The 22,392-nt window shown below is 44.6% G+C and overlaps 1 protein-coding gene across 2 annotated transcripts in view; it reads right to left on the reverse strand.

Moving 5' to 3' along the window:
- The window catches only part of PRKCQ (protein kinase C theta), a 99,013-nt gene that overhangs the window by 68,602 nt on the left and 8,019 nt on the right, over window positions 1-22,392 (reverse strand). Inside the window, exons 2-4 of one of the 2 annotated variants that reach the window (XM_032773572.2) lie at window positions 6,988-7,149; window positions 6,746-6,897; window positions 3,109-3,234 (exon numbers count right to left, since the gene is read on the reverse strand). In XM_032773572.2, coding sequence (XP_032629463.1) covers window positions 3,109-3,226 — 118 coding nt within the window. In that variant the 5' untranslated portion in view covers window positions 3,227-3,234; window positions 6,746-6,897; window positions 6,988-7,149. The remainder of the gene's footprint in view (window positions 1-3,108; window positions 3,235-6,745; window positions 6,898-6,987; window positions 7,150-22,392) is intronic. The other variant, XM_032773573.2, reaches the window with a different exon arrangement.

Here is a 22,392-nt window from a genome sequence, read left to right on the forward strand (position 1 = left end):
CCTATTGAAGCAATCTTTTTCAGTTCTTGATAGGTTTTCATCTGCAAACATTTATGTTTTATTTGCTGAGCTCACTCAACTTGATGGCATGTGTGTGTCTGGTTGGATGTAACACAATAACATTTGCATCATGCATCTGATCAATTCCAAACTTTCAAGGAATGTTCTAGGCATCAATGGACAGAACCCTGTTGATTTTGGGGAAACCTGGAAAAGGATCACTTGCTGCAGGATCCTCTGCACCTTGAAGTCTTTAAACCATGATTTAAGGACTTCAATAGCTCAGACATAGTTTAGGGGTTTGTTACAGGAGTGGGTGGGTGAGATTCTGTGGCCTGCGTTGTGCAGGGGGTCAGACTAGATGATCATAAAGGTCCCTTCTGACCTTAAGTCTATGAGTCTATGAGAACAGCAGTATTGGAAACAAATGGTTACAGAAAAGTTAAATCATAGCATGCATTCTAGAATCTAGACTTTGTTAACTAGATACGAGCCTGCCTCGCAGAGCAATGCTCACCCCAAAACCTTTCACCATTTGCCAGCCAGGCTGATGGTGACCCCACTTTCCTACAACAAACATGGTGTCAGCTTGCATCCTCCATGAACAATCCTGTGTGCTTCCTTGTATCCCTAGCAGCCATTTGTCTTTAGTCACAATCAGGACACACCCCGCTGTTGTTTTCTTTCTTGTAGATTTCACAATCTTTCCACTGGTATCTGGGTTGTGTGCAAATATGCATCCATTGTAAGACATACAATATACATATGGCTAGACCCAGAGATGAGCTTCTGTTTCTGCCTGCCTGAAAGGAATATGTCCAAGGTTTGTCATCTCCTGGTGACCTTAACTCCCAGATATTCAGAACATAATTTTCAGTATGGATATATACATTCATCAATATTGTACGTGTATACATTTTGCAATGATTATGCCGACCAGTGGGCTACTGGCTCTTACTTGAGACTTCACATGCCACTCTTTGGTGAACAATAATGCACATATTTGACCAAGGGAATCCCTGGAAAGCCCTGGGCACCCCTCTGCCAGTTGGCACCAAGTGATCCCTCAATCACAGTCTGTCACTATTTATGTCTGGCACAAAGCTGAGAACATTGTCGGGACTCAATGAACAATAATCTGTTAAGCAAGGGACATAACTTCAGAGTCTTCTCTCATGGAATAAACCAAGATTCCCCAAATTTATTTTATTCTCTTCTGAACTGACAGAGGCTTCAGTCTGAGTTGTGGCTCCTTTAAAGGATTCACTGAAGAAGACACCCCGGCTACGGATAAAGCTGAATGAGAAAGTATTGCTTTCAATCAAGGCTGTGAGTTTTAAGATCCTAAGGATCTGGTGGCATCCATTGTTTTCAACCTACATGCATTGATATCCCTACATTTTCCAAAATCATTTAAAATATATTATGAAAGGGTCAATTTTAACACTGCATAGACAAAGAAAGTCCACATTTTCTTAAAAAAACAACAACCCACAGTCAACTGTTGAATTAATTGCTTTAAAAGTGTAAAAATCTTCTTTTACTAACTGCTGTAACACCTTGCAGAGCTTGTGATATAAAGAGACTCCTCAGGCAGGTAGATTTCTAAGACAGTCACCTGAATTATTATTATTGTAGCATCTCAGAGCCCCCATCATGGACCAGGATCCCATTGTGCTAGGTGCTGTACAAACAGATCACAAAAAGATGGTTCCTACCCCCAAAAGTTTACAATCTAAGTATAAGGCAAGAGACTACAGATGGATACAGGCAGATGGGGGAATACAAGGAAATAATGAGACAATGGTCAGCATGGTAGGCAGTGGCCAGCAATTAGTCTAATGATTAAAATAGACAATGATCAAATGCAACAGTAAATACAAGAAATTCTTGAACAATAATTATCACCTGATTTTGCAAATACTTATGGATGTGAGCAACTTTAGACATGTGAGTAATCTCATTGGGACTGTCCTAATGCTTAAAGGCATGTGTGAAAATGGCTTCAGGATTACGGCCCATATAAATCATAGAATCATAGAATATTAGGGTTGGAAGAGACCTCAGGAGGTCATCTAGTCCAACCCCCTGCTCCAAGCAGGACCAACACCAACTAAATCATCCCAGCCAGAGCTTTGTCAAGCTGGCACTTAAAAACCTCTAAGGATGGAGATTCCTCCACCTCCCTAACTAACCCATTCCAGTGCTTCACCACCCTCCTAGTGAAATAATGTTTCCTAATATCCAACCTAGACCTCCCCCACTGCAACTTGAGACCATTACGCCTTGTTCTGTCATCTGCTACCACTGAGAACAGCCGAGCTCCATCCTCTTTGGAACTCCCCTTCTGGTAGCTGAAAACAGCTATCAAATCTCCCCTCATTCTTCTCTTCTGCAGACTAAATAAGCCCAGTTCCCTCAGCCTCTCCTCATAAGTCATGTGCCCCAGCCCCCTGATCATTTTTGTTGCCCTCCGCTGGACTGTCTCCGATTAGTCATTCCACTATCAAAACTGTAACAATGCATGCATTTGGAGCTGGAAAACTGGCTACTCCAGTGTTTTCTCTTCATACCTAAGTGCAAAACCCCCTCAAAAATATATCTTATATGGGCAGTGATTATGCTAAACAGTTCATTCAGTTTTACACAATTCTGCCTGTTTGAGCGAGATTTCCCAGGCTTCTTCAAACAGAGAAACGGCTGCACCTGGCTGCATCTCTAAAAATGGAATGAACGTTTTAAGTTATACGCAGGCAATTTGCACCTAATTTGAATAAAAATGAAACATGACTTGGCTCAGCTAATTCTGGAGCAATGCATGCTGGGGTCTATAGCCTCAGCACCCATGAGCCCACAGAAAAGATGAGGACTTTTCTAGGTTACATTTTAAATACCTCATGGTCTTGAAGGCCCCAGTGAGCCCAGTCAAGCCGTGCATGATGGAGGAATTATTCTATGGAATACTATTGTTTTTAAAGTTTGTTATTAAAAGATGCTACGAATGCTTATAAGGATCTCAGCGCACATTTTACGCACAAGTAGCAATGCAGAGAGGCACACATCTATAACAGCCATATAAGATGTATATCTTAACATGTATATGCTTACCTGATTCCTCTGCTTCTTTGACCATCACCGCACAATAAGGATTAATCACCTCCCCTTGTGATGGCAGGTAGGGGCCGCTGTCATAGTTTGATAAGCCAATCCGAAGAAAGGGTGACATGACAGATCCTGTGTTGAGGAAAAGAGAAATGATATTTGGGGAATCTAAAAGTTCTCTTTGTTTCAACTAGCATCACTGGTAGTCAGGGGGCAAACTAGCAGCTACTTATCCATCTGAAAAGGAGCTCTATGATTTCCTCTTCTGCCTAGCAAGTTGCTTGACTAGCACAAAACTGTCACGAGGCTACGCATGAGTGAGGTAACATAACTAGATGTGTTGATTTTAAGGTTTAGGGGGGAGGGACAGCCAAGTGGTTTGAGCATTAGCCTGCTAAACCCATGGTTGTGAGTTCAATCCTTGAGTGGGCCATTTAGGGAACTGGGATAAAAATCTGATAGAGGACTAGTCCTGCTTTGAGCAGCAAGTTGGATTAAATGACCTACTAAGGTCCCATCCAACGCTAATATTCTAGGTGTGACTTAACCAATCACAAGGCATTTGCTGGAAATGCACTCAGCTGGCTTCAGAGTACCACTGATTCAACACTAGCTCACATATAACCACACATTGGAACTACAGCAAGAGTGAAACCAAGTCATATTCACAGGATACCCTCTCCTTTAGTTTATGAGCAGTCACACGCTCACAGAACAGAACACAGTGGGGAAACACTGAGTTTTGGAAACACCAGTCTATTGGAAACCTGAAAGTGAAACATGATGCTGTGAAAAACTGAAGCGCCATTTATATGAAACATGGAAATGATACCAGCATCAGATCACTGGGTAGCTGACATTTATTGGCAAACCTTTGAAGTGAAAATGCTGCTCATTGGATCCAGATCTTTCTGGAGGGCCAGAGAGAGAACAATTACGGAATCATAGATTCACAGAAATATAGGGCTGGAAGGAGCCTCGAAAGGTCATCTAATCCACTCCCTGCACTGAGGCAAGACCAAGCAAACCTAGACCTGACGTATGTTTGTCTAACTTGGTCTTAAAAATCCTCCAACGATGGGGATTTGACAACCTCCCTTGGAAACCTATTCCAATGCTTAATTATCTGTACAGTTAGACAGATTTTCCTAATATCTAACCTAAATCTCCTTTGCTGCATGTCAAGTCATTACCTCTTTTCTTACTTTCAGTGGACATGGAGAACAATTGATCACCATCCTCTTTATAACAGCCACTAACATATTCATGCATTAACAGGTGTGTTGTGAGCAAGACACAAGAAGTCATTCTTCCGCTCTACTCTGCGCTGGTTAGGCCTCAACTGGAGTATTGTGTCCAGTTCTGGGCACCGCATTTCAAGAAAGATGTGGAGACCCCTGCAGATCCCCACGAGTTATGACCTTTCAGTTTGACAGCAAGCTATGGATAACTATTTTTTGAATATGGTCTTCTGGAACAAGCTACACCCCTCTATACCGATATTCCAGTCATAAGATTTATCCCACCAATTGATGCCAATTAAATCAGAATTTAGCTTACGTACTATACTTCCAGTTCTTCCTGTTTATTCCCCATACTCCTTCCATTTGTGCATAGACATCTAAAGCCTGCTCTACACTACAGAGTTAGCTTATGCCAACCTAACTGCATTTAAATTTCACCTCTGCTGATGTAACCGCCCTGCTATGCCAACTTAATAACTCCACCTCCAAAGGTGGCGTAGAGTCAAGGCCATTGTAGGTAGGTCAACCCAGTGTGAGTATAGACACTGCGTTGCTTATGTCCATTGTTACTGGTAGGGCCGGCTCCAGGTTTTCTGCCGCCCCAAGCAGCTAAAAAAAAAAAGGAAAAGCCATGGCAGCACGATCGCACCGCTCCACTCTTCAGCGGCAATTCAGACAGGGACTGAGGGACCCGCCGCTGAATTCCCGCCGAAGAACCAGACATGTCGCCCCAGTAGCAGCTGGAGTGCCGCCCCTTGGTATTGGCTGCCCCGAGCACCTGCTTCCTTAGCTAGTGCCTGGAGCTGGCCCTGGTTACTGGCTTTCAGGAGCCATCCCACAGTGCCCCACACTGACAGTGCAATCAATACAAGTGCTCCTGGTGAGGATGCACACTGACACAAGGAGCCAAGTGTAGACATACACAAGCAATGCTGTCACTGAGGTGGCTGCATGCTGATTTAAGATGGGTTGTGTAGATGTGGCCTAAGATACGTTAAGCCACTAAGAAATACCACACAGCCGAAGAGCAACTTATTTGTTCTCCTCTTGTAGCTCTTCTACAGCTTGCAGTGAAAAGATATCGCAAAGTGATAATCATGTCAATGGAATAACTCTTTATTTACAGATTATTGGGTGCCCACCATAGTCATATCTAGGTCCCATACAAAGCATAAAAGCTCAAGACTCTGGTCTGGCCCCTCCAATGTCTCCCAGTCCACTACAGCTGCCAGTTTAAGACTTTGCATCTAGTTGTCAGAGCCATTAATGCACAGGCGTTGACTCAGTGGGTGCTCTGGAGCTAGAGCACCCATGGGGAAAAAATGGTGGGTGCTGAGCACCCAACAGCAGCCCTCTTTTCAGCAATTCCCCCACCTCTCCCAGTGCCTCCAGCCCTCTGGTGGGCCCCACAGATCAGTACCTCCTCGTCCCTCCCCGCACCTCCCACCCGCAGCAATCAGCTGTTTTGTGGCATGCAGGGAAGCTGAGAGGGAGAGGGGAGAAGTGAGGATGTGGCACACTCAGGAGAGGGGGCGGAACTGGCTGGGAAGAGGTGGGGCAGTGGTGGGGGTTGGGGGAAGGGGTGGAGTGGAGGAGGGACCTGCCTCTCCCTCCCTCCGCAGTTTGAAAAGTCGGCACCTGTGCATTTATGGCTCAGGTCCTATCAACATAAGAGAGTGAATTTCCATCTATGAACCCCCTAAAACAGTGTGATTCTCTGGGACAATGAAGGTCACAAAGCCCAGAAATAAATGTGTGAGAGCTGGAGGCAAAGCATTCCCAGTTAAGGGGATCTAAACTTCCAGAAAAGATGAGCTGAATACAGAGTCTGATCATTTTTAGAAAACACTGAAAAACTTTCTCACGTTAGAAAGGTCTTCCCACCCTAACCGAACAATGTTCACAAGGACAACCACCACATCTCACTTATACACACAAACACCCTCTCTGAAGCAGAGCTTTTTATACACCGAAAAGTAAGACGTGCCAGAGACTGTATGAAATTTACTGGGAGGGATTTTGGTATTGCTAATCTATTTTTGCACAGAAAGTGCTCAGATATGGTCATGGGCAGCAGTACAAAAGCCTAAAATAAACAGAATCGACACATGCGCACGGTCCACAAATGGCAAACCTTGTCTGTAACCTCTTGCTGCCTTTTGAACAGCTTAGTTGCAGCATCAGTCAACCAGTTGATTAAAAGGATACACCTTGCACTGTGCTCTGAAAGCCAAACCAGGCCTTTCATGGACTATGAGTGGAAATAAATCTCACAGTCCAGAACGGACAGCTGAGATCACCCAGCCACCAGTGCTCTTATGGACTGACAGTAAAAACAACCCAGCTGACCTCAAAGGTCACACGAAGGAGGATAGGGTAAATAAAGCCATTTTTCTTACCTGTAAATGGAATTTTACTGATAGACAAGGTCAGTCTCTAACTAGATGGGTTTTCCTTTTCATCACATCTGTAGAAAACACGGAGCAATGTCACTGCTGTCTCTCATTGTCACTGCTCCTGAGGCTGGGCTGCCTTTAAAACCCTGGACTCTCTGTTTAAGGAGGTGGGAGAAAGGAGAATGAATGGGGGAGTCGGAACAAAACCGGGCCGCAGCCACTTGCCAAAATGGCGACCGTCTTACCAGGCAATTTGGAGAGATGAGAGTCCATCCCCCAGCGCTGTGCAGAAGTAGTGGGTGACTGCAACAGTCAGAAGGAGTCTTTGTAAATGCATGACTGTGTCCCACAACCCTAGCCTCTGGCAGATCCTCTTGCCATCTAAATATGGTAAAACCCTCTTCTTCCTGGTTTGGAAAAGAAAGACAAACATCTACAATTAGGATTGGGCTTGAAACAAGATTTGGGACAAATGCTTCAGGCCTGATTTTTCAAAGGTGCTTAAGACTCACAGCTCAGCACCTTCGAAGGCTGGGACACCTGCTCTTTTCTTGCATAGGCAATAGGGCTTGTTTATTTGCTGCTAGATCTTTTAAGGGGCTCGTCAAGGGATTTCTCAGATAAGTTGGACCAGTATAGGGACGGTCCATAAGCTTGGCATTATTGTGAAGGTTCTCCTCCCAATTTTAGGTGAAGTGCCCGGTGATCAGCAGCTTGTGTAGCTGCTAATCTGGCTGAGACAGACTGAGCTCTAGGAGGAATCACACAGGCACTCAGGTACTATGTCTAAGAAAGTGGAAAGCCTTTGGATACCTTGAGAGGGGTCTTATGCCTAGGAGAAAGAAAACTCCATGAGCCCTTCATAAGACCCTAGGCAGTGCACCGATGATGGTCAGTCTGTGGTAGGTGAAAATCTGAAAGCTCCTAGGGTCACTTCAAAAGACTATCCCCGTGTTTCTCTATAAGATCTCAGTGTGTGATGCTGCTTGCAAGTAGGAGAAACCATTTTCGGAAGCATCTGTGATTTGTAGCTTTCCCAGGAATTGCTGGGGAGGGTAAATCACAGGATGGAATATCTGAAATTAGTTTCTGTACTGCAGGATAATACAGGGAATTAGCACCATCCATCTCTCCTCAGGTCTTGGGAAAGATATCTCTGGAGTTTGCTTCAGCCCCCTTGGAGATAGATCAGTATTAGAAAGATAGGTCCTTGAGGGAAGCTGGTGAGGCCATCCTCATTATCGACCCAGGCTTGGATATGTTTGCATGGCAACAAACAGGATGGGAACAGAAATGGAGCAGCACCAAGAGCCCAGTGAGTAGAAACCCCCTCCAAGTTACTTATTAGGAGAGGGGTCCATGATATTAAAGAAGATGAGGCATCAGGAAGAGGAGTGACTTAGCCTGAATTGATGGAAAAACCCAGTCCAAATAGATAGTAGTCTCCCCACAAGAAACAAATGCATTGTTCTTCTTTCTTTGTCTTCAACTATTCAAACATTTCCTACTTCCCTGAAATAAGAGGCCTAGCTAAACTGGGAGGGGAAAAAAACTAACCTGAGGAATTCTGGCAGCAAGATGTAAATATAAATGCCTGTGCCAAGTAATGGGCATCAGGGCAAACTAACAGAACCCTGAAGACAGCCTGTGGCTGACACTCAAAACATCTGCAATCTTCTGCTCTCGCCTGTTCAAATATGAAGTAGGTAGAAACCCATCTTTTTAGAGGCTGACCCTGCCCACTTGGAGTGAGGAGATTAATCTGTTATATAAATAGCACAGTAGGAGTTTGGTTCCACTATGCATTTGTTTACACCATCAATTCTCCATTTTTTTCATTCTGCTAATGACCTGGCAAGAGAAAGATCCCTTAATGGGTACATGTCCCAACACCCTAATTCCCTACTGTTTGGCTCTCAAAACAGTCCACTCTGTGGGCCCTCAGGAAGGGCTGTGATCACCATTAAGTGGTCCACTGATGCCATGCTGAGCAGCACTGGCTTACAGTCACTGCATGATGGCAAGGAATGGATCATTTGATGATTCCCTGTTCTGTTCATTCCCTCTGAAGCATCTGGCATTGGCCACTGTCAGATGACAGGATACTGGGCTAGACGGACCTTTGGTCTGACCCAGTATGGCCATTCTTATGATTAAAAAGTATAATACAGCACTTTGGGAATCTTTGAACATGAAAATCAACAAAGCAATCTAAATATTGTTCTATAGCTTCTTGGCACAGAAATACCCCAAATGCAGCTAAATCATTTTCTCAAATATTTAGAAAAACTTCACTTAGGTGAAAAGTATTGGGCTAAATTCATCACGAGTGTAATCCACTGAAGTGATGCATTTACTTTAGCAATGAACATGGTCCATCATGTTGACAACAAAGGTCAAAGTTTTTAAAAAAATCAGTTTTGAAGAGTTATCAGATCTCAAATCAGTACCAGCCTTAGGGCTCACCCCTCATACACCATCAGTGTTAGGATCCAGGTCTGTATTCTGCTGGAGAGTTGAAAACCCTCTTTCCAATGGAAAATAGCATTTACTGTAGCCCTGGCTGGCTGCGCAGTAACTGACCTCAACAGCATGTCACTATATTCTATTGAAAATCAATTTTAGAGACTCTTAGCACATATTAGTTATACAGAACTGGAGCCCTGGATTGGGGACATTCAGGGCACTTCCCATAAGCTGATCTATCACTCAGAGGTTCTAGAAATTGAAATGTCATGGCAATCAAGCAGTCATCAGCAAATGAGAGGATATTTTACATGGCTGTGTGGGCCCTTTGCAGCAGAAGGAAACAGATCATATCTGGGAGAGGGTTCATCAGGGATCTGCGTGAGTCTTTTGTGTTGTGTGCACTAACTTTTTATTCCATTGCTTTACAAAGAACAATAACTGCAGGCTCACTTTTTCTCCCCAGTAAGACTCATAGAAATGTGTGAAGTCCCCACCGAAGCGTCTGGGGGGAGACAGAGAGTGGGCACCTGATAACTTGATGAAAGCAGAGGGCATATAGTACATACCCAGTCCTGGCGTAGGGGAGGGTTGGATGATCTAATTCTTTGCTTCATCTCCAACTTCTAACATCCTCCTATTTTCTGTAGCTAAATGCCTATATAAAACCACTTCTTTATTAACTACTCAGAAAGCTTGAAGCTGGACGGGACTGGACCTCTGGCAGATATCGTGGCATGGTGCAGGAGAGCAGTAGCGGTAGCAGATGACAGGTGAACCTAATGCCCCCATTGCAATATTAAGATGCAGCTCCTGCCCCTGAAGAGCTTATCCTCTAAGCTAACAAGAAAGACAGAGAGAAGGAAGCACCATAGTCTCCATTTCACAGATGGGGAATTAAGCACAAAGGGATTCAGTGACTCACCCAACATTACACAGGAAGTCTGTGGCGGAGTTGGGATTTAAACCCAGGTCTCACAGTAAAGTGACGTATCTAAGACACTTATATGGTGTCTATCAACATGCAATCTGAGCACCTCACAGCCTTTAACAAATGTATACTCCCAGCACCCTGGTGAACTAGGCAGTGCTATTACCGCCATTTTACAGAAGGGGATTGAGGCACAAAGAGACTAAGGCCACGTCTACACTACCCACCGGATTGGCGGGTAGTAATCAATCTATCGGGGATTGATTTATCGTGTCTCATCTAGACATGCTAAATTGATCCCCGAATCGACACCCGTACTCCACCTCGGCAGGAGGAGTAAGCTGAGTTGACGGGGGAGCCGTGGCAGTCGACTTGCTGTCATGAGGATGGACAGGTAAGTTGAACTAAGATACTTTGACTTCAGCTACGCTACCTGAAGTTGCGTATCTTAGATTGATCCCCTCCCCTAGTGTAGACCAGCCCTAAGGGCCAGATCCACAAAGGAACTTTGGCATCTAAGTCCCAGTTTTAGGGACTACTGCAATCCACAAACCCCCGTCAGCTGCTGCCTAACCCGATGGCTGCCAAAACTCACTGGGCACCTAAAGTTTTGCTGTAAAAGTTGCTTTGGTGCCTAAGTTTCTGCTTCTGGGCATATGCACTGCTGCTTGAGGCAGGTGCCTTGGCCTCTGTCTCCAACTGCAGCCCCAGTGCAATCCTCACACCTGGGAAAATGGGAAGAGCAACTCTTTCTTCACTATATTAGGAAGCAGTAGACTTAATAGTCTTAAGCAGATGAACTTGAACAACGTGGAATGTACGGACCAAGGCTCTTATTCAGCAAAGCCATAATCACACGCTTAGCATGGTTGACTTCAGAATGGGCTTAAGCATGTGCGGAAGTATTTTGCTGAATCAAGGTCTACCCGAGGGGAGATTTTAAACATTTCAGCTCTTTTTTCAGTAGCTAAATTCACAGTTTGTGGAGAGGATGGGATCTATTTCCAGCCATATTGAGATGGCATAAATTAGCTCCCTTTTGCTGGCAAAACAGCAGTTGCAAAAATCTGAGTATTTGCACCTTTAGCTTTCTCATTTGTGACCACAAACAGATAGAGGAGCCGGCATTGTGGGTGAAAAATGTAACCCTCAAAGGGATGCTTCCCAGCTGAAAAACAATTGGACACATGCCGATCTTTACACACCAGGAGTAGTCCCATGACTTCTGGGCTCCCAAACTGAGTTCAACAGGATTACTTCCAGTGACTAAAGATGAGCAAATGAGCATAGACGCAGACTCCGTAGCTGCTCCGGGACTGGAGCACCCATGGGGAAAAAACAGTGGTGCTGAGCACCCACTGGCACTCCTCCATCAGCTCTCGCCACCCCCCAGTGCCTCCCACATGCTGGCAGGTCCTGTCGATCGGCACCTCCCCTTCCCTTCCTGCGCCTCCCACCCATCACAATCAGCTATTTCGCAGTGTGCAAGGAGGCTGGGAGGGAGCGGGAAGGAGCAAGGGGCAGGGGTGGGGCCTTGGGCAAAGGGGTGGAGTGGGGGCGAGGCCTGGGGCACAGCTGGGGGGGGGGTCGTGAACCCCCTGGCACTTTGAAAAGTTGGTGCCTATGAGTACATGCATAAATCCTTGCAGGATCAGGGCCAAATTTTCTCTCTCTCTGTCCTGAAATTCAGGAAAGAACATATGTAAATAATTCCCTTTTGTCATTTTCATTTTAGGAGTATACATCAACTGGTAGTGCAAAAGAGCTAAAACCAATATTTTTATAAAGAGACCATCTGAAAGCATTTTGGGTGGGACAGTCCCTTTTTCAGCCTGTCTTGGGCAATGGGAGAAGGGCCGAAAGGGAATTGGAATAGCTATTTAATTTCCCTTTTCTCCACAGCCAGCCGTAGCATTTGCAGCCAGTGGCTTAGAGGGGGTGGAGGAGGAGTGAGGGGGACTGGAGGGAGCCAGTTGTCACTTTTGGGAATGTTACAGAATGAGATTCTATGTGGTGAAGACCTCCAAAAAGTTTACAATCAAATTTGATTCCCACACCTAGAGGATCCCTAACTCAGTATCAGGCCAACACTCCCACTGATCTGGATACAGTTCAGCCAGAAAAGGCATTGAATGTTTCTGCCATGTGGAAAAGATGGTACAGGGTTCAGAGCAGCCCACTGCAGCATTCAGGAGATGGGTAATTTCCCTTTAAATAGTTTGTGGAGCATCTAGTGATGGTCTCTGTGTTCTATGTTTAGAGATATGCCACAGCAGCAGGGCATGAAGGTAGTTAGGCTTTGCATGCTATATAAGGCTAGTACACAGGGTTATTTGGACTCCACCATGCTCATGTGATGTCACAGAGTTTAAGGCCAGAAGGTTCATTAGATCACCCAGTGTGACGTCCTGTATATCACATTCATCTTATGCTTGTTGTGTGAAAAAGAAAAGACGTAGCACCTAGACTGAGCCAAATCCCCAGCTGGTTTAAATTAGGTCCAGTGACGTTAATGTAACTAGGCAGATACTGCAGTTGAAGATCTGACCCACGGCTTCAGCCCACACTACAGGAGAGAAGGAGAAGGAGAGACAGATCTCAGGGGTTGAACAATGGACAGCTGGAGACAAGTCTAATGGTGTTTGGCAGCCTTAAAGCAACACTGAAATGTTAAGGGAAGGATTAATACTCTTCATTCCCAAGAGATGGACTTCCTGCAAGATAAGGATTATTCCATGCAAAAGGGATCTTTCCTAGATGCTGGGTACTTGCCTTGTTCCCTAATAGGCAATGGGAACATCACTAGCAATTAATTTGGAGACCAGTAATTTTTATGGGCTGGTTTGACTCCTCTGCTACTTCTGCAGACACAGGGAGAGGCAAACCAGGAACGCCAATAGGGGGACTGCAAAGATATTCAGTGACTAAAACCTTGCTGAATTCCCTGTCTACTCAGCAGTTGTATAACCATTTCTCTTGCCATTATTCCACATACTGCCACCTCTGATGCCCTAAACACAAACACATCCTTACCTATTCCAACAGAAAGATGTACAAACACTATATTTACTTTCCTCTATTTCTGCTGCTTGTTTACTTTTTGCCTTTTGCTCAGCTATGCATAAGGAAAATTGACTGGTCAGTTTTGCTTTTGTTCCTAGTTAATTTCACCTCCTGCATTACCCCAGTGCTGCAACATCTGGGTGGCAAAAACCACAGGGGAATATTTAATTGTCTAAAAACAACTATTTTCCACTGCATTTTTTTTTATTTCATGAAAATATTTCTCATGGTCTTAGTTTTTTTCTAAGAAAATTTGACTGGATGGTGGTTTGAAGGAGCAGGGTGGATTTGACCTGGGAATGTTGCCAGGATGTTACATTGGGGTTGAGAAGGAAGCTACCTGAGCTGTAACCTGGGCCAGGAGGGGGGCTGGGAGAAGTGACTGAACAAAGGAGAGGAGGTGCAGGGGGAGGGGGAAGAAAGCTGCTCGAGGAATATTTAGTTTCAGTTTGGGCTGCGTGGTGCAATGCAGGGAACCCCAAGCTGGAGTCTAGGTCCCCGAACCCCCCAGAAGGACTTGATTGAGGGGTTCTGGTTGTACCGACACGCTCTGCTTGGGACTGTGTTCCTGTCGTCTAATAAACCTTCTGTTTTACTGGCTGGCTGAGAGTCACGGTGAATCTCAGGAGGAGGGGTGCAGGGCCCTGACTCCCCCACACTCCATGACAGGTGGATCTTTTCATAAGACTTTTTAACAGTAGTTGCATTCCATATAGTGATGAGGGAGATACAACTGCAGTACCTTTCGCCCTTTTGTTGTCTTGTTCGTTAGCCTGGTGGTTCCTGTGTTTCTATAAGATTTTGGTATTGGTTAACAGACTTCCTGCTGTGTTTACTTTTAAAAAAAATGACACAGCTGGAGTTTTGCCTCAACCAATATCTAACCACCTTAAGTCAGAGTGGCATCTATTTCATAGCACTTCCTGCCCACATCGACTTCTGTATTTTTTTTTTCACTCTCAATCAAAAGCAAAGAAAATGCAAGAGGGGAAAAAAAATAAGATGGGCTTGATGTTTAAAAGTCCTCCATTTTGCAGGCCCAGTTTTGAACCCACACTTAATTCTGGACAGAAATATGGACCGCTAGCTCCCTGATCTCGCCCACAAATCAGGCACAGTAGCTAGATAATGGACACGCTTAGGGTGATCATGTTTTCCTGAAAAGTTGGACCAAGATTATCACACAGAGGAGCTGAAATCCATATTTCAGTTCTCAAGTATGCTTATTTAGGAGCCTAAACTAGGATTAAGGAGCCTAATTTTAGGTCCTGTTTTAGTCTGAGAATGTCCCTGTTTTCACGACCTGTCCCCAGTGTTTTGTCCCAGTTTTTGTAATGCCCCTGCAAAATGGACACCTCAAGGTGCTGCAGGCCAGCTAGCTGATCAAACTGAAGGCAGACTGACAGAACACAGGGTCACCTCAAGAACATCCCCTGGGACTGTCATGTTCTACCCTTTCGCCACCCCACACCTTCAAGGAAACCTGTATTCTCTATACAAGAGTCCTTGAAACAGCTGAGCATCTAGCCCAGTATTAATGAACACTTTTGCATTGCTGAGACTCAGTTATACTATCATTCGGTCCCTTTAGACATTCATCCTTGTCCACTTTCACTTGACCAGGTACCTTGTGGTTTCCTCTCTACTCCCTTCAGCTAATTATCTTAAAGGCAGCTGCATTTCTCTTGGGCAAGAGGAGCATCCTTTCGCAGAACTCCACACCCTCCATCTCCATCCTCAGCTACGGTCTCCCATAGGTCTCTATTGCCCCTAGCCTTGACTTTGAGCTCTCCTCCTATATCTACAAATCACCTCCACAAAGTTTCCTGGCTGCATCGCTGCCATGAGGTTGAGGTCCTGTTGAGGTCCTCACTTGTATCAGCATCTCCTCTTGTCATTATCATTGCAACACTCTTCTTTCTGGCTTTCCAGCTCCAAAGCTATCCAGACTCTAGAATTCTGTCTGCTTTCTTACATTCTTAACACATCAATCCCATCCACCAACAACTCCATCAGTTCCCCACACACTCCAGGGTCTGGTTAAAAATGGCATTCATTGTTCATGAAACCCTTTTGTAGCCCGATTCACAGCTCTTTGTCTAGTTAACACTGGCCTCCTTTCTTTCCCCTTGCATGGTTTCACATCTGATCATGTCAGATCTTCTGTACAACCTCCCTGTAGCTCTCTGCTTTGCCCATTTTCCAGCTTATCTAAGATGAAGAGATCTCTCTTCTCCTTTATCCATACCCACAAATGTTTCTCTCTTTCCTTCTGCCCTTATTTTCCTCTGTGACCCGAACTGAGCATGGTGGGATAAGTTCTAGGGTATTTACATTCAGTCCAGAATGGTGAGAATTAGGCATTTTGTCACATTCCCTCCTAAAAGTGTGAGCTTTCTGCAGGTGAGTTTCATCCTCTGGGAAGAACTAAGCAAAGATCAAGCAGCTACGACCTACAGCCAACTCGCAGGGGGGTCACTCCACGGCTGTGTCAGTCTATGGGCTAGAACAGCTTCCACTGCTCTTCTGTGTCCCCTGGAGGCACCAGATCCAGGCTGTCACACATGCAATGGCTTCTCTTCTGGCCTTCTTCCTGCACCCCCCTCTATGTTGGCCTATGTGGGGCACACCTAACCCACCCCTACACAGCATATCTCAGGATTTTGTGACATGAAGGGCCTTGCCCAGGATCTTCAGGATTCATCACAGGATGAATTTCACCTTAGCAGCACAAACTTACTTTACTTGTATAGTATGATCCCATTCTTACTGTACAATGAATTGTTCAAATAGCATCTGTGGTTACTCACTAGAACCTCTGATGGTAATTGCACTGGTGGTCGTGATGCCCTCAGGCAATCCAGAACGCATGAGTAACTTCAGGGTTGCATTGCTTCTCTTCCAGCTCTACACATCACTTATTTATTCATTTATTTATTTATTTTTACAATGCAAATAAGCGATGGTCACATAAACACCACCCGATACCGGAAACCTAACGACCGCCGTACTTAGCTACATGCCTCCAGCTTTCATCCAGATCACATCACATGATCTGTTGTCTACAGCCAAGCCCTCAGATACAAGTGCATTTGCTCCAATCCCCTCAGACAGAGACAAACACCTACAGGATCTCTATCAAGCATTCTTAAAACTACAATACCCACCTGGTGTAGTGAAGAAATGTTGACAGAGCCAGAAGGATACCCAGAAGTCACCTACTACAGGACAGGCCCAACAAAGAAAGTAACAGAAGGCCACTAGCTGTCACCTACAGTCCCCAACTAAAACCTCTCCAGTGCATTATTAAGGATCTACAACCTATCCTGAAGGACGATCCCTCACTCTCACAGACCTTGGGAGACAGGCCAGTCCTCGCTTATAGACAGCCCCCCAACCTGAAGCAAATACTCACCAGCAACTATACAACAAAAACACTAACCCAGGAACCAATCCCTGCAACAAACCCCATTGCCAACAGTGTCTACATATCTATTCAAGGGACACCATCATAGGGACCTAACCACATCAGCCACACTATCAAGGGCTCATTCACTTGCACATCTACCAATGTGATATATGTGATATATGCCATCATGTGCCAGCAATGCCCCTCTGCTATGAAGACCAGGGGGAGGGATAGCTCAGTGGTTTAAGCATTGGCCAACTAAATCCAGAATTGTGAGTTCAGCCTTTGAGGGGGCCATTTAGGGATCTGGGGCAAAATAAATAATTGGGGATTAGTCCTGCCTTGAGCAGGGGGTTGGACTAGATGACCTCCTGAGGCAGGGGTGGCTCTAAGCATTTTGCTGCCCCAAGCACGGCAGGCAGGCTGCCTTCGGCGCCATGCCTGCAGAAGGTCCGCTGGTCCCACGGCTTTGGCAGACCTCCAGTGTGACCAGCAGACCCTCCGCAGGCAAGCTGCTGAAGGCAGCCTGCCTGCCACCCTCACGGGGACCAGCAGAGCACCCCCAGTGCTTGCTGCCCCAAGCATGCACTTGGCATGCTGGTGCCTGGAGCCGCTCCTGTCCTAAGGTCCTTTCCAACCCTGATATTCTACGATTCTGTTATTGTAACATTAAAAACCAGTAGGAAAGCACTTCAATCTCCCTGGACACTCAATAACAGATTTAAAAGTGGTAATTCTTCAACAACAAAAACTTCAAAAACAAACTTCAGTGAGAAATGCAGAACTGGAATTAATTTGCAAACTGGACACCATCAAATTAGGCCTGAATAAAGACTGTGAGTGGATAGGTAACTACAAAAAGTAATTTTCTTTCTACTGATACTCACACCTTCTTATCAGCTGTTGAGAATAGGCCACTTCCACCTCAATTGAACTGGCCTCATTAGCACTGACCCCCTACTTGGTAGGGCAACTCCCATTTTTTCACATGCTTTATATATATACTGCTTACTATATTTTTCACTCCATGCAACTGATGAAGTAGGTTTTAGCCACAAAAGCTTATGCCCAAATAAATTTGTTAGTCTCTAAGGTGCCACAAGGAATCCTCATTGTTTCTATTTATTTCAGATTCATAAACACCAAGGAAGTGTAAGAACAGATCAGAGGTTATAACTGGAAACAGAAAATTTAGGCTGATTCTAAGAATGAATTTCCTGACAGTCAGCTCTCTTAGAGTGACGGAAGCACCAATGCATTTAAATACAGATGGGACAATACACTAGAAAATACACTGTAGGGAGCAATTCTTCTTAGGCAGGAACATGGGGTAAATCACTGAATGGGTCTTTTTCACCTCTCGGACTTTGAGGATTCTAAGTATTGGTTTAGATGGTGTCTTTACTAATTGTTACAGTTTTTACTCCTAGGGCCAGCACTTTTTTTCTTTTCTTTCCCTTTCTGTATTTTTAAACACAGGGGAAAAAATGAGGGAGATGGGTGGGTGGAAGTGGCTGAAAAAGGAAGCTGGAGAGTGGGTGTTCGCTAGTTTACTAATGTGATAGATAAAGAGAAACAGTGCTCATTACTGCTTTAGTGCAGGAGAGGAAAGAAAGGGAAAACCTAGGCCTGGCTAAATTCCAGCTCTGGCTCTTTTTCACCCTTCTGGGCAAATAATGGTGTTTCCCGTAGTAGTACTTGGGCCTTTATTTGATTTTTACAGGCAGCTACAGTATGGCCTTGCCTCAGTCCCATTCACACACCAATACAAATCTGCATACACCTCAACCTGTTCTTTTTGCACTAAAGATATTGTACCTGACTCTCCTCTGACTGGCCCCGATTCCCCCCCGTCATTGACTTCGACAGAGTTATTCCTGATTTACATTGGTGTAAATGGGCCAAATCAGAGGAGAATCAGGCCCACTGGTGCACAAAGAGCCAAAGCAGCATCATGCTAATACTGCATGTTAAAAAAAACCCCATAAACACATCAAATCTATATCTTAAAATCTTGGGATGAAATTCTGGCCCCATTGAAGTCAACAGGAGTTTTGCCATTGACTTAAACAGGGCCAGATTTCACCCTTGATTGTTATGAATTGTTTCATCACATGTTGTGCTCTTTAAAGGAAGAGGCCAAATTCTGAGTTCTGTCACAGCTGTATAAATTCAGAGCAAGCCTGTTGATTTCAGTGGAGTCCCTGTAGATTTACACCAGGGAAACTGTTAGCAAAATTTGGCCTGGTACCATTTATATTTTTAATAGGTTAAAAATGAAAAACATCTTGCTGGGCAGGCTATGTAGAAACCAGTCTAAGGGCCAAATTTGGCTTCGCAGCTATGGATGCACAACCTTCCATTGAGGTTGACAGGAGTCACATGTGTGTTTCTGACAGCAGAATTTGACCCTAAATTTGGATTAGGGCAAAAGTCACACTGCATGTTGGGGTTAACTGTGCAACTCCACCAAAGCCAAGAAGTCATTCTGAGACCAGAATCAGGCCATTGGGCCTTAAATCTATATGCACATCTGAGTAAAGGTTACATGATCTACCCACATGTGCAATTCTCCATGAGCCAAAGCCTTGCCCCATTGAATCAGTGGGAAGTTTAACATCCTAGTCTGTTCTACATAGGTTCTTATATTGTGCTCATCACTGTAGTATCTGAGCACAGAATCTGGGAGACTTCAGTGACACCATGATTTGACATTAGAAAGACCTGCACTGTGGATAGGTAGTGATATATGGTTATAATTAATAAAGAGGCTAAATCCTGTGGTCTTTATGCAGGAAGGAAACCACTGGAAGTTTGCTTGTGTAACCCACATGCCTCTTGGGTGTGGTGTTCTGTCCCATCTAGTGGCACCAAGACCACTTAGAGTGAGGGATAAAATGAGTCTGTTTTCCAGTCTTAGCTAAGAAGGAGCTTGCTTTTAGCTCATGCACTAAGCTCCAGAGGTACCCCAGTTCAATCCTGCCTGCCGGCAATCAGCATTACACTTGAATAAGGAGTGAGTAAAATCTGAGAAAGGATCTTAGGATCTGGCCTAAACTTTGGGCAAGTTTCTTAGCTAGTTTATATTTCCCCATAAATCATCAGACTACTTTATTACCTGATCCTTAAAAAATGCCAGGTGTTCTAAGCAGGCATCAGCAATTCAGTGAAGGTGCTGTGATCTGTATATGCACATATTAAAGTGCCCTGGCTCTCCAGGGTGGAGAAGTACAATATTACATACACGCTCTGACTTAACGTGCATGCTGAAAAATGGTCAAAATAATCAAATGCCATATAGGTCTTGCATTTACTGGCTGAAAGACTTACATCGACTGAACTTGGTTTATTTTTCTTTATAGACAGTGCCTGGTGATATAACACAAACATGGAAAGAACTGAGCTTCATGGTCTGAAAAAGCACATTCTGCTGCACCTCCGTGTTTGTTTACTCTGGAACGGAATATCTAGGCTATGGGTGGTCTTTTACCTTTCAGCACAAAGAAGATATACCATCTATGTAGGTACTTGGATCGTCCTCAGTACCAGAGTATCCATTGACAATATACTTACCCAGTCTCTAATCTCACTGCTTTATGACCAGGTGTGACCCAAGAACCTCTTAATGTTCACTGGCAAGGGATTGCAATGGGGAGTGCAGGGATCTCCTGAGTTGGATATGTACAAAAGAATGGCATGTGAGGTCTCAAATAAAAGCCAGCATCACACTGGTCATCAGTATCATTGTGAAATTTATGTACATTAACTGTTTAAGGAGTTATGCATATACAGGTAAAATGCGTTCTTAAAGTCTGTCTCAAGGCACGGGTCACTGGCAAAGGTAAAAAAACAGGTTTCCTGTCAGACAAGAGATCTAGCTCTACCTATGTGTTTACATGTGAACTGAGTATTGTCTCGTTCACAATGGATTTCCCATCACCAGTCTGAACTGAAGGCAAATAAAAGACCATGTAAGGACTTTAAGGGCTAGTCTACCTCAGAATCACTACAGCAGCATAATTACTCCACCACCCCGAATGGTGGTAGCTATGTCAGCGGGAGAGCATCTCCCACTGACAAGCGTTGTCCACACCAGCACTTAGGTTGGTGTAAGTTATGTCATATGTTATATCAAAATAAGCATTAGTGTAGATCTGCCCTCTCTCAGGAAGAGTAGCACAGGAGACAGGAGGGAACCCTGTCTGGAGATGCACATCAAAGGTTTTCTTGACTATACTTTGGGGGCAGAGAAGACATATGGGCACCCTTGACTGGGGACTAAAAGGGCAGTTTTGGTTCATGAAAAAGAGGTCTCACTCAGGCTTGGTCAAACACGCTGAAGAGAACTTTGGAAGCGATAGACTTTTTTAGATAGGATGTTAACCTGTAAGTTATATGTAGTCTTTAGAAAGACATTTTGTTTCATATGTAACCATTTGTTTCCAATATTCTTATCCACTTTCACTTGAATCGCTGTTCTTTGATAATAAATTTATTCTTGTTTTCACTACAACTATACCTCAGTGCTGTGGTGTTAAGCAAAGTGATGATCCTGAGTTGAATCTTAAAAGCTGGTGTGTGCTATTCCTTCGGGAACAACAGGCCGGGTAGTTCTGTCAGTGTTCAGTGGAAAGGGGGCTGGACGCTGCAGGCAGTGCTCCGAGGACTTGGAGGTTGGTGAGTGCCTTTTAATACCTGCCCAGAGAGAGTGAGGCCTGTGGAGGCAGGGAAGGCAGTGCTTGTGCTGCCAAAAGCTGTTGGTTTTAGGAAGTTGATGTGCAACAGGCATAGACACGACCCCTTCATAAGGGCAGGTGGTGGTGAGATGCCTCACAACCGTGGGAATCCTGGGGGAGCATTACACCAGTTTCCCCTCTCTCTCTCTGGGTTTAATACTGCCATCCATCACCATAGTAATGACTTGGTGATCGTACTCAATTAGGGCAGCCTCTTTCATCCATTTCTCTCATGAGCGTTCTCACACCTCCCATGCTGCCTCATATGCTTGGATCGTATGGCCTCCCATGGCCATTGCCCTGTCCTTCAAATCTCTTTCTGAGACCGAACACTACACATTTTTTTTCCTGAAAAGTGCCTTTATTCTATGGAAAATCTACATTTTTCATTGAAAAAACAAATGCCTGGAAATCAAAATATTTCAAGATATCCCATCATGGTGCTTCATGGGAGTTGTAGTTCAGCTTCCTCATTTCCCCATTCTCTTTTGGGCAGGCTCTCCAGTTGGATTACATCTTCCAGGATGCACTACAGCCTGCGACTTCCATGACGCAACTGCGTCCCCTCAAATAGGGAGCCCGTTTTATAGACAAGAATGGTAGCAGGAGGCAGCAAACTACAACTCCCATGAGGCACTGTGGCAGCACTTCAGAACCAAAATATTTCAGTTTTTGATTATTTTTTTTTGCAGAGTCAAAATTTTCCATGCTGAAAACCCCACTTTTCACTTTGCTCTATTATTTAGTGTCTGTTATTCACTCATCTTATTAAAATCAAATAAATGAACAACATTTGTGCACTTAGGCCCTGATCATGCATCATCTTACATCTGAGCAGACTGCTATGCCCATGTGGAGTCACAGCCTAACCACGCACAAGGAGCTGCAGGGTCAGGACCTTAGTTAAAAATATATACAGCCTTGCATTCCGACTGCTGTCATCCTCCTTTTTCTTCTTTCTCCTCTTCCATCCCAATTATGTTTTTCATCCCTCTGAGCCACCTGACACCTCTTTACATTGTCAGGGAGTGTCTTTTATTGCATA

Source organism: Chelonoidis abingdonii, chromosome 1 (genome assembly GCF_003597395.2).
Source record: "Chelonoidis abingdonii isolate Lonesome George chromosome 1, CheloAbing_2.0, whole genome shotgun sequence".
NCBI classification, from domain to species: domain Eukaryota; kingdom Metazoa; phylum Chordata; order Testudines; family Testudinidae; genus Chelonoidis; species Chelonoidis abingdonii.